Source organism: Mandrillus leucophaeus, unplaced genomic scaffold (assembly GCF_000951045.1).
Source record: "Mandrillus leucophaeus isolate KB7577 unplaced genomic scaffold, Mleu.le_1.0 Scaffold221, whole genome shotgun sequence".
NCBI lineage: Eukaryota > Metazoa > Chordata > Mammalia > Primates > Cercopithecidae > Mandrillus > Mandrillus leucophaeus.
The window spans coordinates 2,201,588-2,220,224 of NW_012102266.1; the positions used below are offsets into that span (position 1 = coordinate 2,201,588).

At 35.6% G+C, this 18,637-nt stretch overlaps 1 protein-coding gene across 1 annotated transcript in view; it reads right to left on the reverse strand.

Annotated features, from left to right (window-relative positions):
* Positions 1-18,637, reverse strand: part of SLC12A2 (solute carrier family 12 (sodium/potassium/chloride transporter), member 2) — a 117,919-nt gene that overhangs the window by 57,198 nt on the left and 42,084 nt on the right. Inside the window, exons 3-6 of the mRNA XM_011981217.1 lie at positions 17,583-17,702; positions 16,254-16,329; positions 15,871-15,966; positions 1,487-1,626 (exon numbers count right to left, since the gene is read on the reverse strand). Of these exons, the coding sequence (XP_011836607.1) occupies positions 1,487-1,626; positions 15,871-15,966; positions 16,254-16,329; positions 17,583-17,702 (432 nt within the window). The remainder of the gene's footprint in view (positions 1-1,486; positions 1,627-15,870; positions 15,967-16,253; positions 16,330-17,582; positions 17,703-18,637) is intronic.

The window sequence follows — 18,637 nt, forward strand, 5'->3', positions numbered from 1 at the left end:
TAAATTAAACAATGAAAGAATATAAACTCTAATGGTTACATTGCTTACTCATGGTATTACAACCCTTCTTTTTCTTCATCCCTTTGGTGTACACAAGTAAAGGTCAATGTCAACGCAGGTGTCAATCCTTGTCAGATTTTATACTTCCTTATGTACCATTTACTACTGTAGAATAGTTACAACCTAACCTAACATGAGCAATTTATAGGTGTCACTTGAAGTTCCTTTCATTTAATAATATTTGAGGAATCCTATTTCACTCTTACTTCTTTAATTATACTCCAGAGCAATACAGTCACCTCTATTCGGATATACTCATGGTTCTTCTAGTTAATACATTCAAACTAAACTGTCCTGTGTTCTCCATCACACGGCAAATGGCATTATCTTCCATCTAACTCCAAAAGTCAGAAATGTGTGTATACACTTGACATCCTATTTCTCTGATTTCCCACATCCCACTAATTATCAAATCCGCTCATTCAAATTTTTTAAAATCTCCCCAATTCACCCACATCGCTCCTGCTCCACAAGTCACTGTTTTAATATAAGCCACCATCTCCTCTCCCAGGACACCCACAACCTTGAAATGGTCTCTACTTCCAGTTGTGATTCCTCAAGTCCATTCCCTGTACCATGGTCAGATACTTCCCTACGTCCCAAATCTGAGCATGTCACATCCCCCAATCCCAAACAAGACCCTAACTTAAATGGAAATAAGACCCTTCTCCTGATTATTTTTTCTCTCTCTAGTCTTACATGTCTTGCTGCTTTGTCCTTGAACCATACAAAAATGTTTGCATTTTTCTTTCTTTCTTTCCTTTTTTTTTTTTTTGAGGCAGAGTTTCGCTCTTGTTGCCCAGGCTCACCGCAACCTCCGCCTCCCCGGTTCAAGCGATTCTCCTGCCTCAGTCTCCAAAGTAACTGGGATTTGGCTCCCCAGTTCAAGCGATTTTCCTGCCTCAGTCTCCAGAGTAACTGGGATTACAGGCATGCACCACCATGCTAGGCTAATTTTTTATTTTTAGTAGAGACAGGGTGGTCTCAAACTCCCGACCTCAGGTGATCCACCCACCTCTGCCTCCCATAGTGCTGGGATTACAGGCATGAGCCACCGCGCCCGGCCATGTTTTTCTTACCTCTACCCTTTAAAGGCCTTTCTTTCCTTTTCTTCCCTATTCCCCTCATATCACTTCCACCTTTCCAACTTGCTTACTAACATCTAGACTTCCATCCTTGGAGAGCCCTTCTTGACTCCCTTCCAACCCCAATTCCTGAAAAATAAGTTAAGTGCTCCCCACTTTGTGTTGCCACTGCTGACATTCTAATAGTATTTTAATCTTTACCTATCTCCTGTACTAAACTTTTTGAAGGACGAATCTCTTGGTCATCGCATCACTGCTTTACCAACCTCTAACATGGTGATTGGCATATAATCCCTCAATAAAGATTTGGTAAACGAATGACTAAAAGGAAGGTGAATTACCTTAAGCAACTCCACCACAGTTTCTGCAAATCCAACCACATACATAGCAACTGCAACAGCGTTGGCAAAGGCGAAGATTAGACCAATTGCACCACCAAATTCTGGCCCGAGACTTCTAGATATTAAATAATATGCTCCTCCTAAAAAACAAAAAAACAGGTACTAAAGTTAGAATTTAAAAAGCCAAATTATCCTTTAATTACACAAGAGTTCACAAAGCAGATGCCCCCAATAAGCAGAGCAATTAAATAGGCAAGTGAGTGACTGTATTTTCAGAAATACCGAAAAAGAATATTTCACAAAACACCTAACAATTCTCAGCATCCAGATAATGTTCCCCATATCAAATATAAAATCATCCTACTTGAATTCCCATTTTCTCTTTTAAAGTTTAGATTAAAATGGGTCACAGCCTCCTCCCCTTCACAGATCCCAAGAGACCATTTCCCAATGAATTTCTAATATATTTAATCTTAATGTAACTTTTATTTTTATGTTTTTGTTTTTAGACACAGTTTCACTGTCAGCCAGGCTAAAGTGCAGTGGTGCAATCTTGGTTCACTGCAACCTCTGCCTCCCAGGTTCAAGCAATTCTCATGCCTCAGCCTCCTGAGTAGCTGGGACTACAGGTGCGTGTCACCACGCCCAACTAAGGTTTTTTGTTTTTGTTTTTTTTGAGACAGAGTCTCGCTCTGTCACCCAGGCTGGAGTGCACTGGCGCGATCTCGGCCCACTGCAGCTGCCATCTGCTGGGTCCATGTGATTCTCCTGCCGCAGCCTTTTGAGTAGCAGGGACTACAGGCGTGCGCCACCTTGTCTGGCTAATTTTTGCATTTTTAGTAGAGATGGGGTTTCACTGTGTTGGCCAGGCTGGTCTCAAACCCCTGACCTCAAGTGATCTCCCCACCTCAGCCCCCAAAAAGTGCTGGAATCACAGGTGTGAGCCACCACGCCCAGCCTTAATGTAACTTCTAAATCACAGTTGGTATGATTTTAATTACTTAATTATGGCAATTTGCTAGTAAGGTGAATACCAAGACAAAAAAAAAAAAAAAAGTTTTCCCACCGGGTTTTATTGTTCCCCTTAAAAGATGTAGTTTGTATCCTAGTAAATCCTGTCTAAATGGCAGAATAAGCAAAAATATTAAATAAGCTATCAAGAAGCAAGTTATTTTTCTAATTTAAAAAATAAATCGGTATTATGATTCAGAGTCAATCTAATGCTTACCTGAAGTCTCTAAGAGCTCTTCTAAAATTCTAATTTAAATTTGGCTATTAGGTCATAATCAAAACTTGGTTTTAATAGTACTGAAGTTACATAAAGCTATATACATATTTCTATAAACTGATGGAATACTTGAGACCATATAGTGAAATGTCATCAAACAGCTGAATATTTGTTTCTATTGTTCACCCAGTATAAAGAAGGTAAATGTATCAACAAAAAAATCCTACAGTTAAAGTACTAATGATGCAAACTTCATTTTGGAAAATGCCTGTAACAGGTTTTATAGTTGATTCCTATCAATTTGCTCAAAACATTCTATACTTTAAAATCCATCCACTATAAAACTTCCTTAGTTTTCATGACCCTGAAAATTAAAAAAAAAGCAACCCAACCATTTAACATTAGCCTCATGATTTTATGAGATAAAAATGACTTAAAATTTTCTATGAAATATTCTTGAACACTAAAAACTCCAATTAATTTACATAATGACAATTTTGTCAAAGATCTTAGAATGAATATATTACATCACATTATAATTAATCACAAGGAAAATCTCTACAATAGTATAATTATCAGCCTTTATTTAACATGTTTTCAAAATTAACAAATTATTTCATCTACTCCCAATAGCAAAAATGAATTAAAACAGTTTATCCTGATTTTATAGATGAGAAAATGGAGTCACAAAGACAGGTTACTGAAATTGGTCAACACTCCTGTCTTTAGTTGTTGACAATACAAACTTTAGAATCAGAAATATGACCAATAGGACCTATTAAAGCAAGAAATTCATGTTATGTGCCTTAAAGTTTTGATTTTATAAAATGCTAACTGAGATTTCACAATATTTAAAAGTCTTTCACAAATACAGAAACTTAAAACGTAAAACTCACATTTTAAAAGATTTGTATTGTTTTCAAGAAAAAGGAAGTGACACATGGATAAGAATATAAAAACAACTGCACATCATCTTCTATTATTTCTTATGAAAAGCAACAGTTATTTGCCCTATTCCCTCCCACTTCCATTCCTATTTCCTAGAGGTTATTATTATTATTATTTTTAAGATCTACCACTCTGAAAGACTGTGGTATTTTTTACTAATCAGCACAGACTAGGTATACACTTTATTTTGTTAAATACTACACATTTAACTTAATTCTACTAAAGTACTGTTGTCATCCTCATTTTACAAATGAGAAAATTATGGCTCAGGGAGGTTAAGTAATTTGGCTAAGGTCATGGAAGCAGCTAAGTAAATAACTGTATTTAAACTCAGATCTCCCTGACTTAATTGCTTACCAGTACAATATGTATGATAAACTCTTGTAAATCAGCCTTCCTGTTATAGCTAAAAATGCTGAAGACATTAATAGAAAATAAAAATTATTTCATTAAAAAAATCTATGGATCAAGCAAACACAGATGTTAATATGGAAAAAAAGTCCTGATGGGGTCTCAGAATTTGGCCATAAACTACCCTAAACCCTGACTGTAAAGAACATAATTAGTCAGATGCTAGAGATACTAAGTAGTGACAATACTGAGTTCCATCATTATTACATCTTGATTTGGGGATATATGCCCCTGTAACTCTTATTAAATCTCCAATCAGTAATCAAAAACCTAACTAGACTAATCAAAAGCCCAACATTAAAAACTGGTATCAGTCATAAAATAAATCTCAATTTCAAAAACCTGAAATGACACACTGTATATTACTGACCATAACAGAACTATATTAGATGTATGAAAGATCTCTAAATGTTAAATTATGTAACACACTTTTAAATAAATCACAAGGGAAATTAGAAAGTATTTTGAACTGATTTGATAATGAAAGTGCAACATAAAATTAGTGAGATATACCTAACATAGAAATTACAGTAAAATTTGTTTTAAATGCTTATACTAAAAAATGAGGATGTATCAATAATCTAAGCTTCTACCTTGAGAAACTGGAAGAAGAGTAAATAAAATCTAAAATGGAAAAAATAGTAAGAAGAAAGCCAAAAATTATTCTTAAATATTGAAAAAAAACCTGAGAAACAATAGCTAATCAAAAACAAAGAAGAAAAACAAAAAACTATAGGCGCAGATGACTTCACCAGTGAGGAAGAAATAAGATCAATTTTACACAAACTCTTTCAGAAAATAGAGGAAAAGGGAACACATAAGATAAGCATAATACTGACATGAAAACCTAATAAGGTTATTATAAAAAAAAGACAATTCCAGGCCGGGCACAGTGGCTCACGCCTGTAATCCCAGCACTTTGGGAGGCCAAGGTGGGCGGATCACAAGGTCAGGAGATTGAGATCATTCTGGCTAACACGGTGAAACCCCGTCTCTACTAAAAATACAAAAAATTAGCCTGGCATGGTGGCTGGTGCCTGTTGTCCCAGTTACTTGGGAGGCTGAGGCAGGAGAATGGTGTGAACCCTTGAGGTGGAGCTTGCAGTGAGCTGAGATCACGCCACTGCACTCCAGCCTGGGTGACAGAGAGAGACTCCGTCTCAGAAAAAAAAAAAAAAAGAAAAAATTCCAGACCAATATTCCTTATGGTCATACTCAAAAATGTTAAAGTCTTAGCAAGTAAAATTCGACAGAAAGGATAATATCTCTGACCTAGTGAAGTTTACCCTACAAAAGGTAGGTTGTTTTAGACGCAAGAAAAAAAAAAAAATATATATATATACACATATATAGGTTGTGATAATAGAATAAGGGAAGAAAAAATACATTCAGTTCAACAGATGCAGGAGAATCATGAAAAAATTCACTATCCATTTACGATAAATATGCTCAGCAACTCAGAAATAGAACTCAATCTGACAAATGACATATTTTAAAATCTTATAGTTAACAGTGATAATGAACTCATTCCAAGACTAGGAACAAGGAAAGGATGTTTATTCTCACCATTTCTAGTCAACATGGTACCACAGGTCTTAGCTAGTCCAACAGTCAAGAAAAAGAGGAGAAAAAGTCCTAGAGACTCTAAAGAAAAAGTAAAAACCATCTCTATTCACAGATGACAAATCATGGCTATTGTGAAGAGCACTGCAACAAACATGGGAGTGCAGCTCTCTCTCCAGTATACTGATTTCCTTTCTTTTGGGTATATACACAGCACTGGATCATATGGTAGCTCTATTTTTAGTTTTTTTGAGGAACTTCCAAACTGTCCTCCACAGTGGTTATATAGTGGTTATATTAATTTACATTCCTACCAACAGTGTACAAGAGTTCTCTTTTCTCCAACATCCTCTCTAGCATTTGTTACTGCCTGATTTTTTTATATGATTTGCATTTCTCTGATGACCAGTGATGCTTACTGCCTTTTCATATACCTGCTTGCCATTTGTATACCTTCTTCTGAGAAATGTCTATTCAAATCTTTTACCCATTTTTAAATTGGATTATTAGCTTTTGTTCCCGGAGTTGTTTGAGCTCCTTATATATTTAGGTTATTAATCCAATTTTTTGGCAGAAATTGGCATCCTAATCAAAAATTTATATGAAAATGCCAAAGATCTAGAAAAGCCAAAACAATTTTGAAAAAGAAAAGTTAGAAGACTTAGACTTACTATGAAACTAATCAATCAAGACAAGATAGTGCCAGTATAGGATAAACAATAAAATCAATGCAACAGAATTTAGTCCAGATGACAGACAATTGATTTTTCAACAATGGTATCAAAAACAACTCAATAAGAAACAGTTGTTTCAACAAATGGTGCCAAAACAAGTGGATATGTGTACAAGGCTGGGGGCAAAAAGGGTAGGAAGAAAAACTACACTCTCCATCTCACATTATACCTCAAAATTAATTTGAGATTGTTCACAGAGAAAAATCTAAAAACTAAAACTATAAAGTTTCTAGAAGAAAATATAGGAGAATATCTTCATGGCCTTGGGATAGGCAAATATTTCTACCATGAACAAAGCACTAGCATAAAAAAAAGAGAGAGAGAGAAACTGGACTTCATCAAAATGATAAACGTCTGTTCATTGAAAGACATGATTAAGAAAATGATAAAAATGGCAAGACAAGCCACAGATTGAGAATGAATACACACAATATGTATGTCAAATCTAATAACATATCTAGATATATAGAAAAAACTACAAATCAGTAACAAAAGGACAACCCAATTTTTAAATTGGCTAAAGATGTGACTACATCCCAAAAGAAGACAGTACAAGTGGCCAATAAATACATAAAAAGATGCTCCTCATCACTGAACATCAAGGAAATGACCCAAACTCCTCCTCACCACCTACCACCCTCTCCCCACACTTCCACTGTGGTCCATATGTGTAGCCTCATAGAATCCTGCTACTAAACTTCTAATTTCACACACAGTAAGGCTGAGATTCAGAAAGGTCTGTCATTTTAAGCCATAGGTGAACAGTAAAGCTGTGAGAAGACTAAAGCAATCTGTTATTTAGTCCCATAACTATAATCAAAACTAAAATGATTGCCTCACCTATCTCTTATTATCGTTTTAAGAGTTAAGTAATTTAAAAACCTTTGGAAAAAATAAAGCCCGATCACAATTCCATTTTAAACTCCGGCAAAATACACGATTTAATCAATCGTGGCTATATAATGGAAAACTCTATAAACAAAGGGGTTTAGAGAACTCAGGCTGGTGAACACAGAGGTGCCAGGAGGGTGGCACTTGGAGAGGTCATGGAAGCTCTGCATCCCTTCTCCCATACCATGCTTTATGCAACTCTTTTATTTGGCTCTTTCTGTGTTGTAGTCTTCATTATAAACTAATGATAGTAAGCTGTTTTCTTAAGTTCTAGGAGCCATTTTAGCAAATCATCAAACCTGAGGAAGGGGCTGTAGAAACCCCCAATATATAGCCCGTTGGTCAGAGGTACAGGAGGCCTGGAATTGCAACTGGCATCTGAAATGGGAGTAGTCTTGTGAGATGGAGCTCTTAACTTACAGGGTCTGCATCAACTCTGGGCAATTAGTGTCAAACTTTAATCAAATTGTTGGATACCCAATTAGTGTCCAGAGAGTTGGGGAGTTGGTTTGTGTGGGGAAAACCCATACATCTGGAGTCAGAAGTGTGTAAACAAGAAACAGATCCTAGTCGTATTGCTATTACCTAAAGTGCAGAACTTCATGAATGGTGTAAGAGTCACAAGGGCTTTTGCAAAGATGAATGGAATGGCACAGAGACGAGAAATAGATCCACCCTGTAGGGTCAATTAATTTCTGAGAAAAGCACAAAGGTAAGTAAACAGAAAAGAGATCATCTTAACAAATGGTGCTGGAATAACTGGATATCCATATGAATCTTGATTCACATTTCACAACATATACAAAAGCTAGCTACAAATGGTAATACATCTAGCTGAAAACCTAAAGCTGTAAACCTCTAGAAGAAAACACAGAAGAAAATCTTTGGGAGCCTGGGCTAGGGAAAGGTTTCTTAGATACCACTCCAAAAGCACAATCCAAAAAGGAAAAAGTGATGAACTGGACATAGCTAAAACTATGAGCTGCTCTTCTAATGATGCCATTGAAGGAATGAAACAAGCCATATACTCAGAGAAAATAACTACAAATCATTTATCTGGTAAAGTACTTGTATCTATAACCTCTCAAAACTCAATAGTAAGAACTCCCAATATAATAAATAACACTTCAAAATATGGGCTACAGATCTGACACTTATAGTGCATGAGAAGATGCCCAACATCTTTAGCCATCATGGAAGTACAAATGAAAACCATCATAAGATACCATTACGCACATACTAGAATGAAAAATAAAAAGGACAATACCAACTGTTGGTGAGGATACAGATATGGAACAAGTGAAACTCACCGTTGGTTGGAATAGAAAGTGAAAATTTTGTGAAAATAAAGTTTTCTTGGTGTTTTCAGGAAAGAATCAAAGGGTGACAATAACGAAATACATTCTAGTACCCTGGTTTACAAATAAAAAATAAAGACCTTGCCTGTTAATGTTTGGCAAATTTTCTCTATTTTGTTGCCATTATTTTATCAAACAGGGAAAGGCAAAGTGACAAACAAGGAATCTTCCAACCAGGATTAGGTGTTATCTTATTGTAAATGATCACCAGAATAATTCAATTAAATTTTAAGATACAAGAGGAAAAGACATATAATCCTAATTCTGCAGCAAACAATTTTGGAACCAAGCTGAAGTATTAATAATAATAAACTGCATAAACTGGCAAAACTGAAAGATCACCAATGAGTAAAGAAAAAACCCATGCTGAAAATTCTATTACTTGCCAGATTCATATCTGAGCTATTCATAGTATACAAATAGTGTTTTACTGAACTGAAAACACAATGTTATGTTAAATCTAATAAACCTCATAACACAACTGTGTTGTTGTATTATACAGCTGCTTCAAACATTTCATTGATCTGAAAAGTTATAATTTCAAAGAAATTAGTTATTTAAAAAAGTAACTATGGAGCTGAATTCTAACTTAGAACTCCTTGCTTGATAATTGTAGGAACTAATAGTTACACAATGAATAAAACAAAAAAAATTTGATGATCAATGATAATCTTTCTGTATTTTTCAAATACAGAAAGCACTTTCTGTTTTTTTCAAATACAGAAAGCACTTTCTGTTATAGTATGTGGAAAAAGTTTTTCCTTATTTCCAATGCTTTTGACTTTATCTATTTACAAAAATGAGGAGGTATTCAATTAGTTCAGATAAAAGTAAAACAGATATGAGTACATAAAAGTAATTATGACTTATGTAGACATTTTAAAAATTCACCAGCAGAATCTGCATGAAAATTAATTTTGTTAAAAAATGAATATAATTGATTTTTTGTTCTCACTATCCATGTAAATGTTAAATGTGACTAACCACAATGTTGCATTACGTAAGATAATGTATGTCAACACCATGGCATCATGCCTAGCAGTTAGGTCTCAAAAAATAATAGCTACTATTATTATCTGAACATAAGCTCTCCAAGAACATAAGAACACAGCATCTTGTCTTTCACTGTTAAAAACCCAGTGTCTGTCACAAAATGCTCAACAATTGTCTGTTGATTGACTAAAGTACAAGTAACATAAAACTTCATCACGTAATAGGCAAGTTTATGTTGACTTTAGATTTTGGAAACTTCAGAACTACCTATCTGAAGTTTTATGTAACCACGGCTTTTATCTGAAAAGGTACTGACCTCTGCTTTTAACTAAGTCAACTAAATGCCCCCAAACAAAAAGTGATTGAGGAACCTTTCTTTTCTATTGCTCAGTTCATATAATACAGTATGAATTAAAACCAAGAACTTATAGTCTTCATCTTATGAAAGGCTGCCTGTAGTTGCCCTCTATTCTATGAATGAGTCTAAATTCACGGATTAATTAAAGAAGGGACAACTCTGTGTAATCTAGGAAATGCAGATCTGAGTCAAGGTGGCTGCTGGCCAGCACCATTCAAGTTGCAAAACCTGTTGCAAAGATCCATGAAAATTCTATAAAATCCAAGCTCTCAAGAACACTGCCATGATTCGTAGAACAGGGAAGGGCTCTAAAATCCCTGTAGCCTGCAATAATCTGCAAAGCATTAATGTGTCTTGCAGGCAGGGACTATGACAGAAATAAAGTAAACTTCATCAGTTCCTTGGCACTGCTATTCTTACCCTGTGGAAGGCAGGCAACTTAAGTGATGATTCTCTAACCTGCTTCCAGTAGCTTTAAATAGTACCCCAAATCGGCTGGGCGAGGTGGCTCACGCCTGTAATCCCAGCACTTTGGGAGGCTGAGCTGGGTGGATCACGAGGTCAGGAGATTGAGACCATCCTGGCTAACACAATGAAACCCGGTCTCTACTAAAAATACAAAAAATTAGCCGGGCGTGGTGGCAGACACCTGTAGTCCCAGCTACTCAGGAGGCTAAGGCAGGAGAAAGGCGTGAACCTGGGAAGCAGAGCTTGCAGTGAGCCAAGATCACGCCACTGCACTCCATGGGTGACAGGACAAGACTCTGTCTCAAATAAATAAATAAATAAATAATAGTATCCCAAATTACTACTAAAACTGAATTAGGCCTGAAACTAAGCATCTTTTATTTTCTACATTTTGACTTTTTCAGAAACCCTGCATGTTTCCATTACATGAGACTTCAAAGTTGGACATTACTACATTTGTTGACAAGTTAATAACAAAGTACAACTTTTCTAGATTATCTGTTTAATCTCTAAAATGTACTGTTAAAGCCAATGTTAAAATTAATTAGTAATATTAAATCTCCCCTATGGCAATAAGTAAGTACACAACACTAGGGAAAGTTCACTGAATTCACACACTTCTGCAAAGCTGCAAACACGTAATTTTTGAGATGACAATAAAACAGTATTCAATTAATAAAATATAAATACATGTTATAATTCAGTTAAGAATCAAGATAAACAGGCATTATCTCAAATTAGTTAACATTAATTTTTTAAAACTATGCATCAAAGTTTCATTTAAAATGAGGCTCTTCGAATGAAAATTACTAAACAGTAACCACAATGTGCCCCAACCCTTAAATAGTATTGTAAGAAAATTTATTTCCTCATTAATTCCCTTAATAGTCAAATTTCAGTCTACAAAAAGTTCAGATGGGTTCACCAGATATCACTTTTCCCACAGCATTTCTCCGTTTCCTTTTAAGACACCAATCCTCTGGGTAATTCTAGCTCTATTACCGTCCTCTCTAAGTAGCCCTTACAAGGTAGGCTGCCAAAATCAAGTCCTCAGCAGTTGAGCTGTAGGAAATCCAACTCAGCGATTCTTGCTACCACCAAGAAGTGTAGTTTATAGTTTATAGCTAAAATGGCAAACAAAACTCGTAACTATACATTGAATCTCAAGTTTGTTTTAAACCATTAACTCCCCTCTCCATCTTTTTTTGAGCCTTGAATAAGGATTCCTTGCTCCATAGAGATTCCCAGTCTGGAATTTTCTGTCATCACCCTATGCTGTCATTTAAGAAGTTCCTTTCTCCCCTGCATATTCTATAAAATGCTTTCTGGAGATACTGGCATAATGTGATTCAGATTTAATTTGTTGGGAAACAATACTTCACAGGTATTCTTATCAAGTAAAAGCTTTACAGAAGTTGGAATTTAAAAAAAAATTTACTTCAATAGTTTTTGGGGAACAGGTGGTTTTTGGTTACATGGATGTTATTTAATGGTGATTTCTGAGATTTTGGTGCACCCATCACCCAAGCAGCATACACTATACCCAATGTGTGGTTGTGTGGTCTTTTATCCCTCACCCACCTCCTACCCTTCCACCCGCATCCCCAAAGTCTATTATATCATTCTTATGCCTTTGCATCCTCATAGCTTACCTCCCACTTATAAGTAAGAATATATGAGATTTGGTTTTCCATTCCTGAGTTACTTCACTTAGAATGTTGGTCTCCAACTCCATCCAGGTTGCCACAAATGCCATTATTTCATTCCTTTTGATGGCTGAATAGTATTCCATGGTGTATATATACCACATTTTCTTTATCCACTCACTGGTTGATGGGCATTTAGGTTGGTTCCATATTTTTGCAATTGCAAATTCTACTGCTATAAATACGTGTATGCAAGTGTCTTTTTCATATAATGACTTATTTTCCTTTGTTTGGGTAGATACCCAGCAGGAAGACTGCTGGATTAAATGGGAGTTCTACTTTTAGTTAAGGAATCTCCATACTGTTTTCCATAGTGGTTATATTAGTTTACATTTCCACCAACAGTGTAAAAGTGTTCCCTTTTCACAACATCCACACCAACATGTTATTTTCATTTTTTTTTTTTAAATTATGGCCATTCCTGCAGGAGTAAGGTGGTATCTCATTGTGGTTCTAATTTGCATTTCTCTGATAATTAGTGATGTTGAGCATTTTTTCATATGTTTGTTGGCCATATGTATATCTTGTTTTAAGAATCGTCTATTCAGGTCCTTTGCCCATTTTTTGATGGGACTGATTTTTTTCTTGCTGATTTGAGTTCCTTGTAGAGTTTGGATATTAGTCCTTTGTCAATGCGTAGTAGTTTCTCCTACTCTGTGAGTTGTCTGTTTACTCTGCTGATTTCTTTTGCTGTGCAGAAGCTTTTTAGTTTAATTAGGTCCCATTTATTTTTGTTTTTGTTAAATTTGCTTTTGGGTTTTTGGTCATGAATTCTTTGCCTAAGCCAATGCCTAGAAGAGCTTTTCCAATGTTATCTTCTAGAATTTCTACAGTTTCAGGTCTCAGATTTAAGTCTTTGATCCATTCAAAGTTGGAATATTCTAATTCTCTTTCCTCCTTCACTCATTATGTAGAGTAATTATCTGAAGAACAAATCTCATCAACTTCTTGGTTACCTTGAGTTCAGGAAAGAAAACTTTCAGGAGTTTGAGTCAACACTATTTATTTATCAATTTTCATAAGATGGTTCCCTAGTGTGTTTCAAAGGTGAAAAGTGAGATTTTTTGGTTTGTTCCACTGTGAACTTATGGATTTACATCCATATTTTCATATATTTTCATCCAAGTCAGTTATCATCATTATTGTTGTTCAAATTATCCAAACTTTAGCCAGTGTTAGCTCCTTTAAGTTGACTCTTAGGTCCTTTTGACATGAAACTAATAGTGTTCAATACTTTTGGATCTGAAAAGTTGTCTAAGCTCATTTCCTAACCAGATAAGGAATCAATCTTTTCTCTGAAGTCCGCTGGTTCTTTTGAGTGGAAATACACAACATGGGCACAAGAATTATTGCCGCTGAGTTGGTCATTTACTACAGGTCACTTTAATGGAAAAAGCTAAAAAATATGTACTTTCAGTATAAATTTTAAGACTAATACTTTCAATTTAGAATCCTGAATACAGGTATAATGTGATCTCCGTTATGTCTGTATCTACTTTCTCCCGTGTGGAAAATACCTTTTTCATGATAGCAAAATAAATCATGTTGGGGTTTCCAAATCTGAGTCAGATACAGAGGAGACAGAAGGGGCCTGAAGTCAATAAAGAATCTCTAGAAAACACTCATGGCAGACGATGCAGCTCATATATATTCTATAAAGATCATCCAGATGTCCAAAGTCACTAAGTGAAAAATGAATACCTTCTAAGAAAGCTTCATAGTATTTGGTCATTCTTTAAATTAATAACTTTCTCTCTTATCTTCTATGGGTTTCATTATTTCAGCAAATGTATCACGTTCTCAATTGTATGAACACCTCATAACAGAATTTCAAATGGTTTTTAGCCTCTAGGTTCTTCCTTTGTGAACAGATTTTTCAGGAAACTCATGTAAAATTACAATATACAGTCATTTTTTGGGACAGATCTGTGTGGGTTCCACATTCTCATACTTTCCCTGGCACTCCAGGACAGAAGACTGCACACAAAGTCTACGAGGGAAATGTATTCGTAAAGAGAGAGATATATATAGATAGACAGATATATAGATATGTAAACTACCAATGGTATTGAAAAATGAAATGGCTTTTTGGTCACAATCTTGCAAAATCTCTATCTTCCAAAAGTCTGATTCAAATGGGGGAAAAGTGTGAAGTTAATGTTGCCAGTGGCTTCATGCCTCATTCCTTTTGAGGCTCACAGCCTAGTTTCTAAGGTCTGAGGAAAAGGATAAATTATTTGATGGTTTGCTGATCCCCTACAAATACGTAACAGCCCAGTCCATTTCTCTTCCCACTTTCATTCCCCAGTTGTGGCACAGAGAAATGACACATGGAGTACCCAGTTCACGAGAAGCCAAAAAGTATCTCTCAGCATTATCTGACTAACTCTGCTGAACATATCCGCATCGTATATTCCAATATAGCTCAATCCAGGCTAACAGAAGCATAAAACTTCAGTCAACAGTGATGCATGCTCAGCATAGTCATAATCATATTGATACAAGACACCAGCCTCCAAGGGTCTTAGTGATTTGGATCCTCTGGTGTCTAAAATATATAAAGACGATGGTGAAAAATCAAAAGCTCAATCTGGTTCTCTCTCTCTTTTCCTCCCAAACCCAAATACTTGATGCAGGTAAAATGGAAATTGTGTTACATAATGTCAAACAGGGATATTCAAAATAGTTGAGGTAGATGAAATAGATCTTTTCTCAGTTGATTTGCTACCATGACTTTACAGGTGCTGGCAGACATTCTGTCTCCTTTCTCCAGGGATCTTCTTACTCTGACTGAGGAATTTTGATTTGGAAAATGGAATTATTTTATTCTTATTTTTAGGGATCCTGATTCCATTCTCCTGTACTCTCTTAGGTCCTCTTCCTAGGGAGGGTAAAAATCTCACAAGGCAGATCTTATAGACTCTAAGGAGAGGTCTCATAGTGCCCACAGAAAGCTAGACTTGAAAGTATGAATTTAAAGTCCCAGGGTCAGGTGCAGTGGCTCACATCTGTAATCCCAGCACTTTGGGAGGTCAAGGCAGGCAAATCACCTGAGGTCAGGAGTTCGAGCCCAGCCTGGCCAACATGGCAAAACCCTGTCTCTACTAAAAATACAAAATTCAGCTGGGCGTGGTGGTGCATGTCTGTAATCCTAGCTACTTAGGAGGCTGAGGCAGAAGAATCACTTAAACCTGGGAGGCAGAGGTTGCACTGAGTCAAGATCACGCCACTGCACTCCAGCCTGGGTGACAGAGTAAGACTCCATCTCCAAATTAATTAATTAATTTACAGTCCCAGGTATAGCTCACACAACTCTATTAGATCATGGGGAAGGTATACTGCTTCAGTTTCCCTCAATAGGGGATGGAGGTGGGGAATGAGGTTACCCCATTACAATGTTGAACAAATGCCAGGAGCATGTTGCTGAATGATCCAAGGGCAAGCCTTGGAGGAGGCAATTAAGAAGCAGCCCACTGGATAAGAGACCAAAGTAGATGCTCCATTCTTGCTACGGGACACTCTGAATAACTTAGAGCATACCTGTATGAGTTGATATAAAATTTTACATTGAAATATACTAGTCTATAAGTGCTCAGTAGCAACTTACTTGTCTATATAGACTTAATATGTTGCTTCAGTTAAAGTAAAAAATAATTAAAAATACAATTTAGATTTCTGTTTAGTAAGAGTAATCTGATGATGACGATACAAAAAGATTCAATTTACCTCCTCTTACAAATCCATTAGTTGCTATTGCTGAAGTAGACAATCCTGTGATAGTTGTCACAACAGTGGCCATCATTATTACAAGGACTGATAGACCTTTATGGAGAAAAAAAAGATCATGAGAATACTTACACTCTTGTTGAAGCCTGTCGTTACCTAAAACTGGTTGGTCTAAGAATGCTGAATTTACATTTTAAGTTATAAATTACCCAATTTTGATCTCATTTTAGAAAAACCAAATCAGAATTATGAAAAAAGGAACATTAAGACAACAATCTGATATACAGGAAAACGTAGTTAATTTCTTGAGTTTTATCAGGTTAAGAGCTCAGACACAGTTATTTTGCTTATTCTCAAATCAAGCAGGATATAACTTCACTTACCTATTCCAGCTTGACCCACAATCCATGACAATCTAATGAAGAGCATCACACCCCAAATGTTTAACATACAACGTACCTAAGAGGGAAAAAGAGGCCATGTCACAGAGAAAGAATAATCAAACATTATATAGTAAGCATTAAACCAGCCAAAGTAGAATGACATGCATAGTTTTAAATCTAACTCCTACTCCACTCTTTTCTTTAACAGTTTTTTATAAAGAGCTTAATAAGAGCTTACTTTTGAGCTAATATAAACACAGTGTAACATATAAGAGTGTGTATGAAAATAAATGCACTCATCACAATTGTGTGAAGCAGCAGAAGCAACAGAACAAGATACAAGAAATATTTTAAAAATTCAGCCCTTTAAAAAAGTAGTGCACATTCCCCTTTTATCAATACAAGTTTAACTTTTGCTTATTCTTTTATAACATCCTCATTTCATGATTTCTTCAGCAGATTTAAGTATTACATAATATTTGCCAATACAAAATGCCAATTGTTCATGTTTTAAAATTTTAATTATTTGTAAAAGTTTCCTCTATTTTCACTTTTATTTACTAAGTTCATACATAGAACATAGTCTTCTAAAACACTAAAATCTAAGAATAAGCAAACAATACAGTAACCTGAAGCTTCACATTCACCTTATGGATTAGGCAATAAAATTACTACTAGAACTGTGATTTTTTTTCCATTTCTCCCTGAAATTCCAATACAACCCCTATTAAGTGCTTCCAAAGTCCCAATGAGAAGGCAATCTAGCCTATTTTAGTCAGATCGTTAGTGCCTATTCAAACATAGAAAAACAGAAGTAAATCTGAACCTTAACCACCTAAACCTATGCAACAAAGCGAACTCAACACTTAAGTATTTCTCCTATATTCCTTTCTTGCTTGTTAACTTCTATACGCTTCTCCTCAAAACATAATGGGGGTAGTATGAAAGGAAGTAGGTATATTTCAGCTCTATTCCCTGCTCAGCCTTCTTGATTCTGATGCTCCCAATTTGATAGTCTTCATACTTAATTTCTGAAAAGTGACAGTGCACGAGAATCACAAGAGGCAATGAAATATAATTTAATACCATCAGTAACACATTATACAGAATCAAGAATAATTTGGCAAAATAAATGGCATACCTCCTTTGCTGAATTTAATATCCAAAAGCAAAGGAGACACAAGCTATTAATTTGGTTTTCCACAGCACTCAGATAAGACAGTTAACAAAGAGAAAAAAGAGTTCTCTTGAGAACTGATGAGAACATTATGAAGATTTTATAACCAACAGATATGCTGTAACTATAAAATTAAGTTTATATGTACATACTAATACACCCTTGATCCAGCCAAACTTCACGACTCCTTTACTTTCCGCAGTATATGTGACCACAGCATCTCTGGTTGGAGTACTTTCTTCCCCATTTGCAAAGCCATCCTCAAAAGGTTCCTGGTTATAAAAAGAAAGATGGATTATGCTTAACATTTAAAATTTAAAATCACTTGATAAAAACAAACATAACTAAACACATCTAACCATATTTAAGAGGGCATAGTACAGATTTCCAAGAATCAAGCATTTCCAAATATTTTACCCCAGGAAAGGACAAAGCAATAAGCTAGAAGAAAATCTTAATTACTGAGATTTCTTAAAATTTAAGTCTCCCCATGACAGTAAATCCATTTTAGTAATTCCAAATTCTAGCTACACTTTTCATAGTGTCTGGAGGAAACAACGATTCCTGTTTGCTAATTACAGGGTCGCTAAGTCGATCAATTCAGACCTCATCTCTCAAGCCACAAATTTATATCACCTAGTTGCCATCAGTCCTACAACTGAAATTTCATCATTAACAATTTAAAACTCTTCTTCATCACCAATGAGAATATGGTTTTTTTATAGTCCATGACAGCAGGAATCCCATGGATATCAAGATTCCTTCACAGCTCCTCTCTTTACTCATTCCTCGTCTGCAGTGACTCTGCTCTTCATTGCTTTCCCTTGTAGTTTTTGTCGGATTCAGATATGTACTGGTTGACACAATGAATTTGACAATTAGTGTTTCCTTTTTAGGTGTTTAGTTTCACATCTGATTCCATAATTCTTTGTTCTCTAACTTCTCTTTCTCTTTCAGTGCTTCTTGAGCTTGTTCTATCCCAACATATGACACATTTTCAAAGCAGTAACCGAGCCTTAAAAAGGTCATGAAAGGAAAGGGGAGATGGTTTAGGAAATAGATGTTCTGGGTTTAGAATTAACTCTCTAACACCATCCTGTGGTTCTTCCTCTACCCACATCTAAACAGTAGAGAACATAATATGGCTATATTTCAGATGTTCTTTAAATGCAGAAGAACCAACTAAATTTTTAAAACATGTTTTCAG